General features: G+C 38.6%; 1 protein-coding gene across 1 annotated transcript; it reads left to right on the top strand.

The window, feature by feature from the left end:
- The first annotated feature begins 675 nt into the window (after positions 1 to 675).
- Positions 676 to 17528, top strand: DNA2 (DNA replication helicase/nuclease 2). Its single transcript, XM_069864128.1, has 19 exons — positions 676 to 872; positions 1831 to 2014; positions 3291 to 3436; positions 4033 to 4158; positions 5010 to 5229; positions 5769 to 5886; positions 6185 to 6350; positions 7585 to 7779; positions 8816 to 9046; positions 9514 to 9630; positions 9719 to 9828; positions 10897 to 11006; positions 11968 to 12192; positions 13372 to 13565; positions 13657 to 13746; positions 13832 to 14024; positions 16282 to 16371; positions 16972 to 17151; positions 17272 to 17528. Exons 1-19 carry the CDS (start codon positions 676 to 678, stop codon positions 17524 to 17526), a joined length of 3147 nt encoding a protein of 1048 aa, XP_069720229.1. The 3' UTR covers positions 17527 to 17528.
- Positions 17529 to 21805: the final 4277 nt, after the last annotated feature.

The raw sequence follows: 21805 nt of genomic DNA, 5'->3' as shown, positions 1-21805 counted from the left end.
ACATGAGCCAGCAGTGGCCCAGGTGGCCAAGAAGTTATCAGAAACGGCGTGACCAGCAGCTCCAGGGAGGTTATTCTCCCTCTGTACTCGGCACTGGTGAGACCGCTCCTTGAATCCTGTGTTCAGTTCTGTGCCCCTCACCACAAGAAGGATGTTGAGGCTCTGGAGCGAGTCCAGAGAAGAGCAACGAAGCTGGTGAGGGGGCTGGAGAACAGGCTTTATGAGGAACGGCTGAGAGAGCTGGGGGTGTTTAGCCTGGAGAAGAGGAGGCTGAGGGGAGACCTCATTGCTCTCTACAACTCCCTGAAAGGAGGTTGCAGAGAGGAAGGAGCTGGCCTCTTCTCCCAAGTGACAGGGGACAGGACGAGAGGCAATGGCCTCAAGCTCCACCAGGGGAGATTTAGGCTGGACATTAGGAAAAAATTTTTCACAGAAAGGGTCCTTGGGCACTGGCAGAGGCTGCCCAGGGAGGTGGTTGATTCACCTTCCCTGGAGGGGTTTAAGGCACAGGTGGACGAGGTGCTAAGGGGCATGGTTTAGTGTTTGATAGGAATGGTTGGACTCGATGATCCGGTGGGTCTCTTCCAACCTGGTGATTCTATGATTCTATGATTCTATAATTTTGTTTATATATGAGTTGGCTGTTTTCTTTTCAAATAGTGTTTTGTCTTTGTAATGAATTGCTGCTTCAGTTTTCAGAAGAGAGTGACTGAATTCCCTGACACAATCCTCAGGAATGGGCTGAACAACAGATACCGTGTGTTGGACATTGGCGTAATCCAAAGAAATGGAAGTGACCCTGAGAAACACTTGACAATTACAGCATCTCAGTCCCTTGAAGAGACTGAACTGTGCATTCTTAGGAATGGCTGGTAATCCATACGGGAATGTAGATGTCTGTAAAGAGGAGGAAATATGGGATTATTATGTCGCTTTTCTTTGTTTTGCCTTGGAGAAGCGTTTTACTTCCTTAAAAGTGATAAGAAATCCTGAAACAAACTTTATCTAATACAATGTTGTCAGTATATTAGTGTAATGGGTATTTATTTTAACTTGTGTGGAGTGGATATTGCTGCCTTAAAGTTTTAGTTTGTGAACTAACAAGCAGCAAAAGCATAAACTTAGAGCAGGGCATTTTGTTTAAGTGTTGTCTTGCAACAATTAGAAATGTTCTTCTAAATGATGTGCCCTCATTGCGCATATGAATGTACAAAGCTATGTCTGTAGAATGTGGTTTTATATAGCCTGTTAAAATCACTTTAGCTTGAGCTCCACTGCAAAAGTTTGTGTGTATCCGTGAGGATTTTAATTCAGGTGTTTGTGCATTGAACAAATGATACTTGCTTGGTCTTCTGAAACATACTGGTGCTGCTGTTTGGCACTGCTTTTCATTTGCTGTGCAAGCCTGAAAGATGGGAGAAGTCTGAGACTCCCATTTCTTTGAGGAGCAAGTGAAATGATCTCAAATGCTGAAAGTTCTACAAATATTTTTATTTTTTTCTGAATTTCTGAAACAAGCGGAATTGTTAAGTAAAAAGGTAACTCTCATGTGATGAAAAGTGGAGTATGCCAACGTAAAATGTAACAATACTGAAATAAATGATTTAATGCATGGGTCTGGAATAACTTGAAATCAATAGAATTTCCCTAAACTTATTGAAGTATTGGCACTAAAAATTCCTTTATTAACTTTCAAAATGTATTTATCGACTTAAAAAATAATCACAATGACCTCCTATTTCAAAGTATTTTGAATCTGAGCTGTTAATGTATAATTTCTAATATGAAGTGTCCTTAGCTTGTAAATGGTTGTTCAAATGTGCATTACAGGGAGTCTGTTCCAGTTGTTCCAGGAGACATCATTCATTTAGAAGGGGAGTGTAGCTCCGGTACCTGGATAATAAGTGCACAGTCTGGATATCTGGTGCTTTACCCAGATCTGCTGCTTTCTGGCACTACAATATCAAATAGCATTCGATGTATGAGACGAGCAGTGCTGAGTGAAAGGTTTAGGGTAAGTTTTAATCTCAGAGCATTAAGCATATCAGTGGGTTACTGTTTCAATGAAAAATAGTGGGTTTGCTCTATTAAAAGTGGCTGAGATGCTGTGTTGCAAAATGTTGTTAGCTACTCGTAATGTTTACAACATAGAATAATTCAGAATGGAAACTGCCTGTGTCTGGCTGAGCTTGTGGGTTTTGAGAACCTGGGCTAAAATAACCCTATATTCTTAATGTAATTAATGGGACAAAGACATGATCTTCCTGCTTGAAATTCTGGAAATTTCTTTGATAATCTCTCATCACATTTTGTGTGGATTTGAATCCTTGGTGAGGGTTGTGCCTCATCGGCCATATGAAAACATAACCAGGCTTGGCCAAGTTAAAACTTCAGAAAAAGCAGCCCATTCCAGTGAAACTCTTTCTTAATATCTGACAAGAAGCAGATTTTGGCTGAAGATCAAGCTGGAATATGCCCATACTGTAACTGGGATTTGTGCCAGCTCTGGAGTTTGGATCTAGCTGTTGAAACTTGGAAAGAGGAGAGGTTTCTTGGTGTGCTGTCCTTGCTGATATGTGGGTTCAGCTGAGGAAAACTTTCAGACACTGAGGGAGTACAAATCCAAATGGGCAAGGGGACTGGAAAGGAGTGGGACAGAGCGACTGGGAGCCTGGCACTGAAACAAGGAGTTTGAATACAGAGTGAGAGGTTGTCAGGCCTTCACTAAGGGAGTAATGGGAATAAACTAATCATTTGGGAGTCCTGAGCCCAGGATGACACCACCTTCCACTTGTGAGTGGAACCCACAAGTGTCAGGTCTATAGAAGGTATCAGTAAGTATTTGAAAACCATACTGATCTCCAGTTGCTTGGTGTTGACTCGCGCAGAGTTTCATGCAAAATATAGTATCTGTAAGATTATAAAGGTAAGTATTTGCATTAGGAAATAGTGCTATTAATGCTGCCTGCAGGCAAAATTCACTCAAAATTAATTTTAATCTGTGCCTTTGTTTCTTGACTGTCAATCTTACAGGGCATGTATCCTAACATTATCAGGGGCAGGATAAAAATGAAAGATAAAGCAATAGGAGAGAGATGAGTCAATTTGGCTGTTTTCACTGTCAGGTTTGAATAGAAGTTAATTATTAAGGTGAAAATTTGATGATCTTGCAATTAAATAAGTGCAGTCCATCATGTACAGCAAATAAAACCCATAAATCTAACAGAAAAATCTGCATGAAGCGGGCATAAATCTTTATTTACATGTATGTTATATCCCATCTGTTGCAGAGCTTCGAGTCTGGTTCACGGTCAACACTCATTGGTACAATTCTTCATGAAATTTTCCAGCAATCGGTAACAAATAACTTGGCACAAGATAAAGTTGAAGAACTAGCAAATAAAATTGTATATGGACAAAAGTATCTCAAAGAAATGTAAGTAGCGTTGCAGGTATCTGGTTATGTTTGGATGGCAGGGTAAGGAACACTTCAACTAGCCGATAAATTTCTTCTTAAAAACAATGTAGTAGTATTGGGAGAATATTTTGCCAAATGACGTTGCTGGATGAAGCTTGGATATTTTTTAGTGAAATAGTTCCCTGTGTCATAATGTGATTTAATTTCTCTGACCTGATGAGCTATTTTTACAGATCTGAATTATGCTTCCGGAGTAACTGTAGCTGTGGGTTCTTTATTTCAGGCCAAACATGTTGAAAAGTTTGTGCCTGTAACATTAAATTTCCAGGCAGAATTAATTTTGATCCTGAGGAGATGAACTAGAAACTTGTGACTGACCAAGCACTGAGGAGTCTGATATTTTCATATTCTTTATCAGCTTACTTAATGGCTCATATATATGAAGTAATTGAGTTGAACCTTAATGTATCTCATTGCCTACAATTTATAGATGTTTATTCAAACTTGACAGTTATTTCCATTACTCTTGTTACTACTCAAGTCAGAATCTTCTTAGTACCAGCAGCAAGTCTAATATTTCTGTCTCCTTAATGTGCGTGGTTTTATTTTTTTAGGTATCTCTTAAATCTGAAACAAATGGAAATAATGCAGGAAGTGGAAGAGTATTTGCCATCATTTTTTAAATGGATGGAAGACTTCATGCGCAATCCAGCTAACCAAAATAAAATGCAGCTGAAACTGTAAGAAGCCAGAATTAAAAGTTAAAACCATTCTAAGTTGTTTGGCTTAGAGTTGGTGGCTTACTGTTAATCTTTAGAACAGCAATTTTTATGCAAATCTGTTTAGTGATATGGGGTGGATTCATGGCTTCACTGCCAAAATAGCTTGTCTTGAGAGCTGTGTGTTTAGCTGCCATTGTTTGGACTGAGGAAGACCTTAAGAGTGAGGGTGAAATGACGTAAAAATCTTATGGCTTTAAAATCCCTGTAAACTGTGGTTCAAAGTAACAATGTTAATAAGCATATTCAGTCTATTGACTAAGGTAGAAGTGCAAGACTACAAATCAGAACGTGCAACTGTTTATGAATCCAGTGTAATTCTTTACTAGGATAACAGTTTATAAGTGAAATGGTGATTTTACTCACCTGCTGCTGAGCTCTTGTCTGTGGTTTCTTGTTGTTAGTGATAATAGCTGTAGGACGTTAAAAGCTTCAGTGAAACAGCAGGTCTGAGTAAAATCTGTATGCCACTTTCCTGTGCATATCATTAAACTTCTGAAGAAACAAATGGTTTAGAGTGTGGTTATTCAGAAAAGACCAAAACCATTTAAAAACAGTTTAAGATTCTTTTTTTTAACTTTGAAATCTAGGCAAATAGCAAAATTTCGTGCCAATGTGCAGTTTAAAGTCATTTTCTGATCTTCTTACTCTGTTAATGGCAAGATAGTTTGAATGAAACTCAATGCACTTTGTTTCTGAAGTTAATGCCTGAATACTGCCTATAACGCAAAAATATTGAATACTTAATTTCAACACAATTTAATATTAAGAATTAAGGGAAATTGTAACTTCTGACTTAATTTTCTTCCTAGGTCAAGTGGTGAAAAACCAGAAGATATCTCTTCTAAGATAGAGATTGTAGATATCCTGGACATTGAAGAGAATATCTGGTCTCCCAGGTTTGGGTTGAAGGGAAAGATTGACGTTACAGCCAGGGTGAAAATCCATCGCCAGTCAGGAGTGCATTCTAGGATAATGCCATTAGAGCTCAAGTCTGGCAAGGAATCTAACTCCATAGAGCACAGAAGTCAGGTATGTAAAACAAATGTCTAACTTTGCTGTCAGTGGCTGTGTATGTGTTTCTGTTCTGTTAGATGACCTATTTTATCTTATGAATGTGAAACACTTTGGCATGACCTAGATTTATGCATGGCTGATCCTTGCATGCCCGAAGCTGCTGACAGAAACTAAAAGTGAACTGAGGAGTGAAATGTAGATACATTTACCACTTCCAAATATGTCTATTGTTTTTATTCTGAAATATCTGGTCTTTATCATTTTCGTACTACGTTTAAGTATTAGGTCGAGGCAAACTGCTTCAGAAATTAGTGTCGTACATCTTTCCAAGTAGCTTGCCTGATGCAGAGGTAGAAGCTTGTCATAAGCTTTTGTGAAGGAAAATGTCTTTTAATTGAAATCCTTGAAAAAGTCATTATTACTTACAGCTTCTAGGCATAGGAATGTAATAGGAATGACTGCTTAACCATATAAATTATGGAAAAACTAAATACAGCTTAAAAGGTTTTTTGTTTTAATGCGTTGTAAAATAGGTTTACATATGATGTTTGCAGATTATTCTGTATACATTGATGAGCTTGGAACACAGAGTAGATCCCGAAGCTGGGTTTCTTCTTTATCTCAAAACTGGTACCATGTACCCTGTTTCTGGAGCTCGCATGGACAGAAGAGGTAAAGCTGTTCTCCTTCCCCAGAAACTATAATTATTTTAATTAAAATGAAACATTTTAGTAATAATGACAAGGTTTACTCTCATGAACATGTCTGTACTTAGAGCTATTTTACTTGTTTTAATGTTACTAATTCAATAAGCTTATGTTCAAAACTTAATTGTTTTATTAATACTCCACTAGGGTTTTGCCACGTGAATAATCACTTCTTAGCTGACTAAAAAGCTAGTTACTTTTGAGTTAGGAATTATTACAAATAAACCCCAAAATATCAGCTTAATTTCTTCTTTTCTTGGCAGAATTGATGAAGTTAAGAAACCACGTGGCCTTCTACTTAACACACAGTACCTCTAAATCTGCTGTGGGAAGCCAGCAGTCGCAGCTTGAAGCTTTACCTCCTGTAATTGATGACAGCCAAGCCTGTAAATATTGCTCCCAAATACACAATTGCTTTCTATACAGCAGGTAAAAAAAATAGGTTGACTTGTGTGTTTTTAAATGAGCTTGAATAATTGTAACTTTTGATACTGTGATTTCGTCGTTGTGGTTGACAGTTTGTTATTTCTTTATTGAGGACTCTTGCACTCCAAAAGAATGTTCCGCAGATCTCACTGCAGCTTTTGTAGTGCAAGTACCCGATCTTGCAGAGGCTTAAATGTTTGCTCAGGTACACTTTCTGCAAGACAAAAATATGAGATAAGTCACAACAAAAATACTTGATGATGATAACAGATTTCTCTTTTGTTGACGTTAATATGATCTCTAAAAGCTGTATTGTTGCAACTCTTTGAAATGTGGTGTCTTTTGAGGCTATATTATGGCTGGACAACAACTCTTTCACTTTGACTCTGCAGAAGATTTTCCCTGTGGGGTGTCACATGTATAATGCTACATTGATATTGCTCTGCTGAAGTGTTATTGCATCTCTTGTTAAGGAGAAGTCATGAGAAAATATTTGATAAATTCTCACATAAAGTTATTGACTTGTTTGAAAAACTGCAATATGTTTTAGTCTTGTTTTTATGCTGCTCAGAAACCAGAACCAAAATTGTATATTCAAGAGATCAAGTGAGATGTGTTAGAACAAGAGAGCTTTTGGGGTCATCTTGTGAATATTACACCTGATTTTTAAAATTGCAGGAGTAAAAGTGTATGTTGAGGGAGGTATCTTTGTGGGTATATGTGATATGTTTTTGGGAAACATTATTTCTAATATTCAGTTTTTACAGCAACAAGATTGTTACTGGGTAGCTATTGGCTTCTGAACTATCTTTTTTCTCTTTGGTCACATTTTATGTTTGTGGCTAGATACAATGTCTGTTGATACTTAGTTTTGAGATAAATCGACCTGTTCTGCTGGTGTGTTAACTATTAAATCCCCTTCACTTAGCTAAATCTCAAGGTAGTATTCTTATGCTACAAAAAAGGAATAAAAGATCCAGCTGCCTAAATGTGTACAGTACTGTCTTCAAAATGTCCTTCACTGGTCTTTGACTTTTTGTCCGTAATAATTCAAAATTGTAGAGATAATTATTAATATGAGATTTTTCATATGAACAAAGGGTACAGATTCAACTTTATTTCAGTGATCAATTTATCTGCTATGTTACAATATATCTTTAATTGGCATTATGTACATACTGACTTGGAATAAAAAAGATGGAAGTTGACTCTTTCCTGTGTTTGGTTCTGCTCCCAGAGCTGTGGAACAGAAGATGGCCAGCGTGTCTTTACCTCCTGCCGTGGTAGCTGTTATTGAAAGGGAGACCCAGCACCTGAAACCCTCCCACTTAGAGTATTTCAGCCTGTGGTATCTGATGTTAACCCTGGAGCTGCAAAGTGGAGAGGGTAGAAAGGGATATAAAAATATATGGATGATATCTTCTTCAGAAAGGTAAGATGCACTTTATAATTTGATACAAATGATGCTTCCTTCAGTAACTGGAAATGAGGCATTGTCAGCTTCTGTTTTCAATACAAGGAGAACCAATTGTTTTCCAGTGCTTGTAGAAATGGACAAATACACTACTTGCATAGGTAGGTTTTTTGTGAGAAGTGATTGAGTGGAGACATGAGTGTACTAGAATTACTGGTTTTGTATTCACAATATGATCTTGTTTTTTTGTTGTGTAGTCAACCTTAGGAAGCATCAAACTGTAGTGTCAGTCTCCAGAAACAGAAGTGGTATGATTTTTGTTTCATTTGTGTCTCTAGGGGCTTAGACTGGGTGATCGTTGTGCTGGCTTCCTGAGGGCTTATGTGGCAAACAATGATGCATTTTGGACTATAATCCTACGTGCAGCTATGAGTGTGAATAAAAGCAGGCTGAGGGCTCTCATGGGCTGAAGTAGCATGTTGTTGTACAGCATCTTGTCCAGCAAGGGGGGGGAAATAATTGAGAGGTTAATGCCCATTTCAAGGCATCTGTAGAAGTGAAATGTAGCCAAGCTGTTTTAAGTGAAATGATCAGCTTGGTAAGCAAATATGGGACACCTTAGTGAAGTGAATCTCCACGCATTTGCTTTGTAACAGGAAATCTCACATACTATTTGCTTTGTAACAGGAAATTATAGATAACTTTAGCCTAAATATCTGAGTCTGCTATTGGAACAAAGACAAGGATTCTGCATATTTTTTTACAATCCTCTTCCAGTCAAAGTGGCTATTGTAAAGTGACTTTAATCTTCCTGGTTCGTGTTGTGTATGTTTGGGTTGTTATATTTTTCTTGTTGCTTTGGGGACTTCTTTTTTTTAAGGGGGGTAGGGTGGGGTATTCTTTGATCTGTTTTTGTTTTGGTTTGATTTTGGATTTTAGCTTTGGTGTTTGGTTATGGCTGATATGGGGATTTTTTATACTTGTGGGTTTTTAAAATATTTCATTTACTGAGTGGATCTGGATATTAAAACATTTGTTTTTCTAATATCTTCAGAGAGAAGGCTGGAGATTGTGTTGGAAATATGATCAGAATTGATGATGTGCAGGAAACTTCCGAGGGACAGTATCTACATATTTTCCAACGTAGAAATGGTGCCATACCTGGAACAAACCTGTTGGTTGGTGATCGAGTGGTTGTGAGTGGAGAGGAAAATGGTTTACTTGGTTTGGCTACAGGCTATGTTAGAGAAGTTGGTGTGACAAAAGTCTCCTGTTTGTTGGGCAGGTAATTTATCAACAGGAAAAATGTCTATTTGAAGTCATTATGATACTGCTTTCAGGAATGGTACTTAGAGTTGTGCAAATCTGTGATGTGTTCTAACTCCACTTGCTGGGCTTGGGGAATTATCCTTCAGAAATTATCTTATTTTCATTGAAAATGTCAGTACTTGGTCAGTGTCTATTCCTGTCTAACTAGGTTGGTTGAGTAAAACCATACTTGCAAACTCCATTTACTTGCCTCCATCACAAGACTGTATGGATGCTACAATTACTGTGTCGATACTAACTTTCATTATTCAGACTATTGTTTTTAAATGGGCTCTAATAGTGTTTTACTTAGATTGGTGTGTTCTTCTAGTTATTGCTTCACTCTGGGACCTCTGGAAGATATCGCTAAATATTTAGCGATGAGTCCATCATCAACATACTGGTTGTAAACAGAATTTTGTCCATGTTACTGTCGTCCTGCAGGAATCTGTCAAAGCTTCCCAAGAACACTGTATTTAGGTTGGATCACGAAGAAGGAGATTTTGGTGTAGGAGTTCCTTTTGAAAACCTTTCTAAATTGATGAAAGATTCCCCAGTCAGGTATGGAAAATAAAATTAATTGCATTCTTCCAATATACTCAAATAAAATTTCTCAACTGATAGCTCTTCTTGCTTTTTATATCCACAGTGAAAGGCTTCGCAGCTTGATAATTGACTTCCACAAACCACGTTTTATTCAGCATTTGAGCTCTGTCCTTCCTCCAGAAGCAAAGGAAACTGTTGCAAATATTTTAAAGGGTACAAAGTGGCTTTCCTCAAAATCCTGTGTTTAGTAGTATGTCTCTATAGCCAAAGCATCTATAACACTAAACATAAAGATTTTTATTCTATTTTGGGGTCCAGTGATAGTTTTCTGCTTAAAAATTAAAACCAAGTTCTTACCTTGTGTGTCTTCCTGTGATGGAATTAGTATTAAACTAGTTGGAAGATCTGACCCGACAATTGTTTACAACTTTATTTTACTTTTGTTACTTGCTGCAGCTTGCAGTTTCAGAGATGATTACTGTATCGTTACCTCCCTTTTTATAAAGGTTAGAAACAGGGAAAGCTCATGGGATAGAAGAAATGGACTTCGAGGGAGTGGAAGGAGGTGGGCTTTGGTGTAAGCATTCACTTGTATAATGACTCTTGCTGCCTTGTTGGCTGCTCTGTAGTGTAATGCTTTGTGGCACTCTTCTTTTAAAAACAAACCAAAATTTGGTTAGGTATGTGGCAGTGCCTCCTATTTGGTGAAAATACTTAATTGTTCTTTGACAATGTTGTCCGTGAAACCAGAAATTTACCTGCATTCTTTTAGAGCAAATAGAAATTTTTATAAAAACTCAGTCTAGATACTTATTTTTTTGCTTGAGCTTTGCCTAGTCCAAATAGTTGGAACGCGCCACCTACTTGCATCAGGCTGGGAAGAGCAGCTCTGATATGATGTGCCTTCTAAACAGGATGATGTTGTATGTGCAACTCATTTCCCTTTGCTGTGAGCGGAATGTTTGAACATTCAAGTGGGTATGAGGGAACAGAAATGCCCATACCACGATATCATACGGCTGTGGTCATTTAGGATATTGAAAAGAGTCACAAAAGGTCTAAGAATAAAAATAAGTTGTGCAATTTATTTCTAGGAATGTAGTGCAAACCCTGTGTTGTGTATTATATTTAATGTCACTATTTATTAGACCCTTCAGATCTTTACTCAGTTCTTTAAGGGCTTTAATGGAGGAAGAAACAAAACTATGGTTTTATTAACTTTAGCAATTATTACAATGATTATGAAATGTACACATTTAATTTTGATTTTTCTTCTTAAAGGTCTAAATAAGCCTCAGAAGCAGGCAATGAAACAAGTGCTTCTTTCAAAAGACTACACTCTTATCGTGGGTATGCCTGGAACAGGAAAAACTACTACAATATGTGCTCTAGTAAGATCACGTAACCTGGTGTTTGGTTTTTTTTCTGGTGAGATTTAAAGGATAGCATTAAACAAATTGTGTATAAAGCATGCTGTCCGAAATCAATTGTCATGATTTAGTCTACTGATCTCTGCATAATTTCGGAGAAGGAAACACATTTCTTTTTGCTTGAGAAGTTATATTTGGTAGAACTAAAAATGTATTTTGTGGAGAGTGGTTTTCTTTTGCTTGTGTAGGAATATATGTGGGAGGGAGAAGATTGAAGGCTGTTATTTAATCACTTCTGTGGCAGTTTAATGCTGAAATTCTTCGTCCCCAAATGTCAGCAAGTTCTCAAATTCTGAGATACAGCTCAAAAAAGGGGCTCTTTGGGGAAGCTGGTATCTTGTCTGTTGTAAGTTGTATAAACCCATGGTGCTGAAGCCATGGGCAGCCTGCTAGCTGCCTCTAGCTGGTTGTTCTCTTTCCCTGGGAATGGACTGTAGTAGCTTACTGGATTCGGGCTGTGGGCTGAGTGAGTTTTTCTTGAAATAGCACTTTCAGTTGTCATCAGTGGGGAAAGAGGAGGCTGGAGAGCAGGCAGTTGCTGCTCAGCTCATTCTGCAGATTGTCCTGTGGCTGAATTGTCATGGAGAACAGCGTGTGGGGATGGGCTGCATGGCTTGTTCTTAAAGGGGGGATATTCAGAGCGAAGTGCCTTCTTTTCACTGCAGTTTGCAAGTGTGAACGGATGTTCTTAGCTCTTGCTGTTTGCAGTGCGCCTAGTGAGCCCGTTGTTCATGAAAACCATCACGTCTGTTGCCCATATTGCTTTTACCATAGCTAACTGTTAGATTTGGCCAGAAAGACTGGTATAAATGAGGTCACATTTGTTATTGGCTCCCTCTGAAACTGTTTTTTTTACAAACATGTGATGATCCTTGTGTGTGAACTAATACCTTTTTCTTTTCTTCACTTTGCCACTCACTAGGTGAGAATCCTTTCTGCTTGTGGCTTCAGTGTTCTTCTGACCAGTTTTACACACACCGCTGTAGACAATATCCTGCTAAAGCTAGCCAAATTCAAAGTTGGCTTCCTGCGCTTGGGACGAGCTCAGAAAGTTCATCCAGACATATGGAAATATACAGAAGAAGAGATTTACAGGTCCAAATCAATTAAATCTGTAGCAGATTTGGAAGAGCTCTATAACAGTCAGGTGAGAAAAGTGCTTTTCTACCCCTGGAAAATACTTAGTGTAATTATATTAGCGTTCTGGTTGTTCAGATGGCACAGAGAAGGGACTCGTTGCAGGAGGGTGTTACTGGTGTGAGAAATTGGAGCTGAAAAAGATTTTTGCATTGCTTCAATTTCTTTGTAAGACATGTATTGACGGTCTGTAAGTTGAAAACAATTTTTTATGTCTAAATAAAACAACTAATCATTATATGTAATAATTTCCAAGAACTCCACTGCTTTTATCTGGGATCTTTTATCGCATTGTTTACGTGTATACCCTCTCCTAAAGTGTGGTTCCTTGGCAAGTTTATCCATTAAGGGGGTGATGATTAACTGCCGCAGCCTCCTCTACTTATTGTTCCTGTTCATCCCTTTTTCCCTCCCCTTTGTGCTAGTTGTGCCACTTGTAAAACTGGAGGATGGGGATGAGGAAGTGTGTTGTGCTATGGAGCTGATCTGATCACACACTAATTCTTGATTAAAAGATTAGTGCTGCCTGTGTGAATGCTAATGCAAAGGAACATAATGGGATCTGGGTAAACTGAGTCAGTGGCAGCTTGAAATTAAATTCACTGAAAGAGTGAAGCATCATGGTAGTTGCAGTAAATGCCCACGTTGCAAAAGCTACCATTTACTTTTTTGTTGATGGGCATTGCAGGGAAATGATTGGAGTCATAAGGGAAGTGACTTAACATTTTGTATTTTAGTAATTCTGGGTTGCAGTGGAAGTACAGAGGTGGGAAGAGCTGTGCTGCTGTTGTTGTTCTGCCTTCTCTATGGAATTAAAAAAAAAAACAAAACAAAACAAAAAAAACCCCACAAACTAAAACATAATTTTCTAAGGCAGTCATTTCAGCACACTGCACAAATTGTACATGCACAGAACCTGATATCGCTCTGAACACAACAGGAGCGGGTTATTTACTACAGTCGGTTCTAAAGCTGTTTTTTGTTCGTCATTTGCAATTGATGCAAAAATATGTGAGGCTGTTATGTAAGGAAGGTGTCCTGGTCTGATTTCAAGATTTTAATAATCTGGTATATCTTACATTTTAATTTAGTTGAATGCGAGGGATTACTTTATTCTCTTAACCTGGAAAATGTAATGCTAAATGATATAAGAGGCATCTTATCCTTAAAGTGTGTCTTGATTTTTCAGCCGGTGGTCGCAACGTCTTGCATGGGAGTAAATCACCCCATCTTTGTTCGGAAGCAATTTGATTTCTGTATAGTTGATGAAGCTTCACAGATAAGCCAGTTACTCTGTCTGGGCCCACTGTTCTGCTCCAAAAGGTTTGTACTGGTGGGGGATCATCAGCAGCTGCCTCCACTTGTACTGAATGCAGAAGCAAGGTAAGATGAAATGCTGCTGGGCAGTTATCAGTCACAGGCATCCTGGGAAGGCCCTTGCAGATTTTGCCTGACTGTGCTTGTTTTGTAACAGAGACCTTGGCATGAGTGAAAGCTTATTTAAAAGGCTGGAAAGAAACCAAAATGCTGTTGTCCAGTTAACTGTGCAGTACAGAATGAATAGGTATCTTAAACTTTCATTTATTAAATTGGGTTTTTTAATGTGGGGTTGAAAGCACAAGATTTGATGCCTTTTCTTATATCTTTAGTAAAATCATGTCACTGAGTAACATGTTGGTGTATGAAGGCAAACTGGAATGTGGCTCGGAGAAGGTGTCAAACGCCACTGTGAACCTGCCCAACCTAAAAAAATTGACACTGGAGTTTGCAGATGCTTCAAAAACATGGTTGAAAGAAGTACTTGATCCAGACATGCCTGTGTGCTTTCTGAACACAGAGAAGGTAATGTTCATTATGCTCTTCTTTCAAAATTGTATTTTTGATGCAAGCTCTCAATACAGTCAATATATGAAACTTCGTACAGTTTAGGTCAGGTAAAATATGTAACTAAAAAAAAGATTTTCTAGTTATATGTAAAATGTGCCACATGCAACTAATATTGTTAGAATAGCTGATCAGCTAGGGTGGTGCAGGTGCTGCTGGAAATATTGCATCTTAGAGCAGCTGGAAAGTTTGATTTGGATAGTATTTCAGAAAATATTGAATGTACTATAAACTTCGTTCTCACGACAGAATGAGCTCAAAGTATGGAGCCGTATTGGATGCCCTTGCAACCACAGAATGACTTCAGTTCCAGTGGCTGAGGGTCAGGGGTGTCTGAGCTGTTTGCCAGTGAAAGGAATAATTGTGATTGTCCATTGGATTTTGCAGATACTCAGCACAGTGAATGTGAGGGAGGAGTGAGTTCGTTTAGGTGTGTCCTTTCATAGATACTCAACTTTTTTGCCAGAAAAATAAAACTCTACAGTGGGTAAGAATTATGCAAAGAAACTGACATCTAGGTACAATGAAGAAGAGTTTAAATGCACGTGGAAAAGACTAATAAATTAGTACATAATTGTGATCTCTTGTACTTGCTGTCGTTCTATGTAGTGACTTGGGTACCAGGATTTGAGTATCTTCCTCTCTATCAGGTTTTATATTAATTCCTATTAGTACATTTTTGCATATTAATACAGTTATTTGCCAATAATTGTATCAACCGATGATCTTTTGTGCTGACCCCAGAAAGAACTTCCCAGGCTCTTTTGGTGCTTTGCAGGACATTCTACAGAACTAATTATTTTCTTAACAGTTCTGATAGAACCTTTTCAATGATCTAGAAAGAAACACAGTGTTTACTTCAGTGACTTAAACCATGAACTGAACAGGGTGATGTTTTCCAGGAACGACTCTTTAGCTGCTGTCCCTTTCACAGAAAAGCAGACAGCTGGTCCCAGGGAAGAGGTTTGTCCCAATAGGAAACTGGCTGATATAGCGTTCATCTATTAATCATACCAAAACTGGTAACGTGAAAGTTACAGTTTCTATTCCATTTCAATTTTTTTCTTCCCTAGAAAGCCCATCTTGAGTCCAAGGCAGCTGTTGTGTTTGTAGACCCAGCAGGAAGGCTTCACTGTCCAAAATACTTGTGGTTTTGTTGAGACATTAGGCTATCAAATCATATCTCTTTTCGGACTTCCTGTCAAACTCCATGTATTGTGGGTAGTCCTAGAAGAATAAAAAAGGGAAAAAAGAAGAACCAAATCTTCTCCCCTCCCACCCAAACCAAATGAGCATTTATTTTGTTTTTGACTTTATAGCACCTTTTTCCCCTGTATGCTGTTGTTTGTAGTGTCACTAATAAAACCTCCTGAAGAGACACCTGTGGTGGGATACAAAAGGGGAGAAAGGAAAAATATCACATGATGCCACCAGGAAGCTTGTATTTTTTATGCCTACTTCTTAGGAAAAGCCTCCATTGTTTTCCGTTCAACATGACATGTTTGTGACAGTAATCTGGAATCTATTTGTTCCTTTTCTGCTGAATCCTGTGGCAGCCTGTGCTTCCTCTGACAGCTTGCGGCTGAGTGCTGAAAAATTGTGTCCTTGATTAAACACCAGCCTTCTGAGTAATTCTCAGAATGTGCCTGGCACATGCAGGGAAATGGAGTTAATAGTTACGAAGTGGTAAATTCAGTGAATGTTCTGTAATTTGGAAGCTAAATTTCATGCTACGGTTTTGGGTCATCTTCCTGTAGCTTTAAATGTAGGCTTTCAAACATGTAAAAAAAAAATCGTCTTTCTGCTATGGAAATGGGGAAAATTCACTGTAAATATAATTGTATGAAAAGTCTTAAAACAATAGTCCCACGTAAAGTATCGTTTGCTCTTTTACCTTGTCAGGGTGGGAAATATCTATTTTTTTATATATATAGATGGTGTGAACCGTGAAGTCAGATGATCAAGCTTTGGCAGTTTCTTAAGGTGATGCACTAGTACTAGAAATTAATTTCAGTAGATTGTTTCAACTTGTTCTGCAAACACAGTATTCTGAATTTACAGTATAGGCTCTTACACTGTGAAATTTAGCATTTAGACTTACTTTTTAATAAAACTGTTGCTATAAAACCATATATGACATGGTGAGTTAGAGTTCAGAATACAGGATGCTAATATAGACGGCAAGAGTCATTATTTTTGGTTTATATCTTTAAAGGTCCCAGCACCAGAACATGCAGAGAAAGGTGGTGTAAGTAATGTGACAGAAGCTAAACTGGTGATCTCCCTCACATCCTTATTCATTAAGGTATCTTTTTCTTTATTGCTTTGTTTGGAGGGGCAGCTTCATAATTACCATTTTTATATTGCTGCAGGAATGGCGATGATATGCATTGGGTTATTGTTTGCGGAGTGACCTCAAGGATATATGGAAGGTTGCCTGTGTCAGTATAGTGAGGAGCTTGAGGTTTGCATTCAGTTCCCTGTCCCCTGCATGGTTGGATTTGGGATGCAAAAATACTGGATGCCAGATTCTTTTAAGAGATGAGGACTTTCATGTGAGGGAGAGGATAGGATTTACTTTTCTTTCTTTTTTCATCCAGTCAGCTTCAGGAGTTCTGAGTGTTCACCTCACGGTCTGAGGAAGAAAGAAAAAAAGTGGATTTCAAGGATTTCTGTCTTTTGTCTGAGGCATGAGAGAAACTATGGGAGCTTGCAGTAACTAATATTTTCTGTTTTCTTTAGTTAATACCGGTTATACGTAGAGTTCCACTGGCAACTTAGTGTCGATGCAGTATCTTGCTGCAGTGTTTAAAATAAAACAATCCTTGAGGGTCTCCTGGTGGTAATGAGTATCCTGAGCAAACTGCAGTCATGAGTTTTTCCCTTCTGATTTTTTTTCATTCAGGCTGGCTGTAAGCCTTCAGATATCGGCATTATATCACCATATCGGCATCAGTTAAAAACAATCACCGATTTGATGGCAAAATGGAAGAACAGAGTGGAAGTCAATACAGTAGACAAATACCAAGGAAGAGACAAAAGTATCATAATTGTATCTTTTGTTAGGAACAGTAATGACGAAAATGTAAGTTGGTCATGTTACCTCGTTTCAGTTAATAGTTAAAGGCATTTTGAAAATGAGGTTTTTATCTACATTAAATTCTGAAATTTAGGAAAATAAAAGCAAATTAAATTTATTTAACAGCTTGGCAACCTCCTGAAGGACTGGCGACGTCTTAATGTTGCTATCACAAGAGCCAAGCACAAGCTGATCATGGTGGGCTGTGTTCCGACCCTGTGCCGCTATCCTCCTTTAGAGAAGCTGCTGTGCTATTTGCAGTCTGAGGGAATGATATCCTTTTTCTCCCTGTGGTTTTGTAAAAGGGGAAAGGTAAGGCTGACTTCTAGAGACCAGAAATTAGAATTTGAAGATATTAAATCATTTAGGTCACACTTGTGACACTGGAAACACAGTACAAATGCCAAAACTACACTTGAGATCAAGCTAATAGATGGATCTAGAACCTTCAGTGTCTTCAAAGGTAGAAATAAGTCCATACTAATTTGCAAGTTGACTTTGACGTAATTTGATTGAGGCCTGAATTTTTAATATTTAATGCTTTTGCTTGTATTTAACCTTACTTTCTTGGTATCTTAATGTCAGTGTAATTGTTTTCCTCAGAAGTACCATGCATTTAAACACATGGGAGAATAGATCATAAATAATGTTTCTGGAATGCAAAAAGGTCCAACTTTCAGTTGACTTCTTGTTTTTATTTCTTTCTCTTTGGCATTCTACAGAGTTTGCTCTAGCTATGGCTGTTTCCATCTCTTGTTTAAACAAGAAATCATGTTAGCTGCTCTCTTTGCAGACATCAACATATGAGTAACCTGATGCAGTGTGGGGTTGGAACTGGGTGGGCTTTAAGGTCCCGAGCCATTCGATGATTCTATATATTCAAACAGGTTTTGTGTTTTTGTGAAAGCAATATGTAATAAAAATGCTTCCTTAACTTGCTACATCTTCAGTCTTCCAGCAGGAGCTCATGAAAGTATCCACAAGTGTAATATTTTATGATTGTGACGATGGAGTTTTACGGGCATTTGTATATTTTCTTCTGGTGCTGCTTAATGTAAATAACTGATTAGTGGGGTGTGGGTGTTGATGTGTACTCTCATCTGAATGGAGCCAAAAGAGAAATCACATTCAATTATTTTAAAGGTTTCCTTTCAGTGAAATAACAATGCACACTTACTTCTTTAATAAACTGATTGTTAAGGTGGTTGTTTTAGTATTGCTGTACTTGTGGAATGTGAAGCGCTCTGTTCCTTCAGAGACTGGATAGCTACTTCAGTGGTCATTTTTATCTTGATAAACAGTTATCTGCGTAAGTGAACAGGGAAGCACCTGAGGAGGAGGAGGAGGGAGGAATTCAATGCTGCATTTAGTAATTTTTCTGGGCTTAGTTTGGTTTTGATGACTTTAAAAAGTAATTTACGTACAGCAATTCCATTTATTAGAATTCCTAATTACGATGCTGTGTTGTTGTGCCGTTTGGTAAAAAATTAGGAAAAACTTCTTTCTCTTCTTCAAAGCCTCACATTCTTGAAAATGTGCCTTTGTTTTTTTAAATACTGAAATCTTATATTTATATACATAATGTAATTAATCTCTTATGAAGATCCTTTGATGACTTTTGTAATCTCTTGATTTTGCACACATTTGGGAGAAATGTGATATTGATTCACATAACTCCCTTTCATGAACAAACATGCTTAGCAGTTAAATCTGTTGAAATGAAATGCTGCCCAGTAGATGATCATAAACCGAAAGCAGAGCTTTATGGTCTCATCTATAGTCTCTTCTTCAAAAAAACAAAAACCAAACCAAACAAGAGATGCAGCTGTGTGCCTAAGAAGTTTACATGCTCATGTTCTCTGTTTTGTAAAGATGATTGCATATGTGCAATACAAAATATCCGTTACTTGACAGAGCTGGTTTAGTTTCTTTATGTTACCTCGAACACCAGACTTAGATGTTTCTTTCCAAGACTGCTGGTGGAAACATCAGTTTTTTTTATTCTTTAGAATCATTAGTGTTTGTTTTGTTTTGGATCAATGCCAAGTAGCTGTGTGCATATAGTTGCGGGAAACCTCTAGATGTTAAATGTGGGCATTTTTACTCTTTTAAACTGCTCCCTAACTTTTGTGATGTTTGAAATAATAAAAACTTGATGTTGGTTTTGTTACAGGCGTTTATACTTTGTTAATATTTTGCTTTAAATAGTATAAATACTTTGAACAGTACAAAAATGATATGAATAGTTGACAGGATATCTTTTTTTTAGGTGAAAATACAACAGTATACAGGGAAATAGCTGCGTGCTAATAAATAAATAAGAGGTATTGCCATCCTTTCCACCCACAAAGTTGCATGAGAAACAAATGTAAGACCAATCCCATATTTCTTTAACTAATTCTAAACTGCATCCTTTCCTCTTATTGCGTGGTAAAAATTGGACTAAGCAGAGATCTGCAGATGAAACGTTTTGATTCAGTAGTCTCAAACAAAACTGAGATGTTTAAAAATTACACTCTTGCTTTCTAATGACCATAGATACTTCAAAGGAATATCTTGAAAAAGTAAAAAGAATCACTTTTTCTTTTTGCTGCCTTTATAACAGCTTTCTAAATGCAGAAGCAGTCGTGGATACTGGTGAAAAATATGGAGGCACATGTTCAGCGCTGTCTTAGTGCATTATATGGTGCTGGGATTCTTAAAACAACCAACCACCCAGAAAGGAAGTTGATTTTTGACAGAGTAAGTGGACTGTCCGATGTTTAAATGTATAGGTTCCTTTTTCCTTTTAAGAGGTGGCTATCATGGATGTAAGGAAGGGCTGCGTTTCCACCCCCATGCTGCCCTTGTCCTTCACTCTCCTCCCTTGCAACTAAGGCCACGATCTCCTTTTCCTCTGTGCTGTTCTGTGTGTGGTCTCTGGAATGGGGCGAGGTGACGCACACCTCTCTGCTCCACAGCTTACCCGTTCCCCTTTCCTTGGAAGGGGAGAGGAAAGAGCAGGATTTAGAGGAATGATGAAGCAAAGTGAATTGCAGTGCTCAGGGTGCAGTTAGTGTGAACTGAAATTCCATCCCTCCATGACAGAAACGCTTGGTGTTAAACACGCCCAACTGCTGGGGCCGCAGCCTGGTTTGGTTTTCTGGTGGGATTCACGGAATCATAGAAAGCCAGGTTGGAAGGGAGCTTGGGGATAATCTGGTCTAAATATATGTTGAACTATAGTTTAAATGAGATGGCCCAGAACTAGCTGAGCCTTAAAAGTGTCCAGTGTAGAGGGATCCACTGCTTCCTTGGGGAAGATTATCCTAACATTTAACTGTTCTGAGGTTGGAAAGTCCAATTAGAATCTCCCCAGGAGCAACTTATACCCATTACCCCTTGTCTCTTTCATGTGACTCCTCTTACAAAAGGAGTCTCCATGTTCTTGGTAGATACACCCTTTATAGAATCATAGAATCATAGAATAACTAGGTTGGAAAAGACCCACTGGATCATCAAGTCCAACCATTCCTATCAATCACTAAACCATGCCCCTCAGGACCTCATCCACCCGTCCTTTAAACACCTCCAGGGAAAGGGACTCAACCACCTCCCTTCGCAGCCTCTGCCAGTGCCCAGTGGCCCTTTCTGTGAAAATTTTTTTCCTAATGTCCAGTTTGAACCTCCCCTGGTGGAGCTTGAGGCTATTCCCTCTTGTCCTGTCCCCTGTCATAAATGTTCCATTTTTTTTTAATTACTTTCTTACTTCACTTAGCCTCCAGCAGCCAACAAACCACAGGCTTATATATAGTGTATTCTAACTTATCAGAAACGTCTCATTCACTTGATAAAAGAAAAGAGAAAGGTGACTAGGAAAACCAAATCAGAGTTTGAATTTAATGTAGCATTATATCCGGGCCCCTTGCTTCCTTCTCACCTTGAAAACTAAAAAATGTGTTTCACCATCAGGAGAGTTAGTCTGACTAGATGAAACAAGTTCTCTATTCTAACATGTACTCGCCTCTTTAAGTAAGTTTTGTAAGAGGAACGTTGTTTAACCTCACTCTTTCCCCCCTTTTTTGAATATGCATGGTAATAAGGTGTCCCCTCAGCTTTCTTTTCTCTGAACACAGCCAGTTCTCCCAGCCTTACTTTGTCGGGAAGGCTTCCCAGTCCTCTGATCACCTCAGGGCTCCTTCTCTGCACCCTCCCCAGCCTGTCCACATCTCTTTTTGTGTAGCAGGAACCAAAACTGGTGCAGCCTGACAAGAAAACTTCAGGGTTACTAAAAATACCCTATATTTTTAAAAAGGTGTGATCTGTCTTTTTAGTTACCTGCTCCTAAGGTGCTGAACTCAAAAGGTTTTTCTAGAATGACAGTATTTGTCGTGACGTTCTCCAGCACTTAGAGAATCACGTGGAACAAATGTTAAAGCTTCGTCCCCTTGGTCACAAGAAAGAAGTGGAGAAGCCTCAAATTTAAGCTGCTCTCTTCATACAGTCGTGGAATCGTTCGGTTGGAAAAGACCTTTGAGGTCATCGAGTCCAGCCGTCCCCCTCCCCCCTGAACCAGATCCCCGAGCGCCGCATCCTCCCTGCGTGGTGACTGCACCGCCTCCCCGGGCAGCGGCTCCAGGGCCCGACAGCCCTTTGGCCCCGTCCCGTCGCGCAGCCGCCG

Source organism: Phaenicophaeus curvirostris, chromosome 9, assembly GCF_032191515.1.
Source record: "Phaenicophaeus curvirostris isolate KB17595 chromosome 9, BPBGC_Pcur_1.0, whole genome shotgun sequence".
In the NCBI taxonomy this organism is placed as follows: domain Eukaryota; kingdom Metazoa; phylum Chordata; class Aves; order Cuculiformes; family Cuculidae; genus Phaenicophaeus; species Phaenicophaeus curvirostris.
Note: the sequence above shows the minus strand (reverse complement) of the source record. Positions and strands in the feature narration are given on the sequence as shown.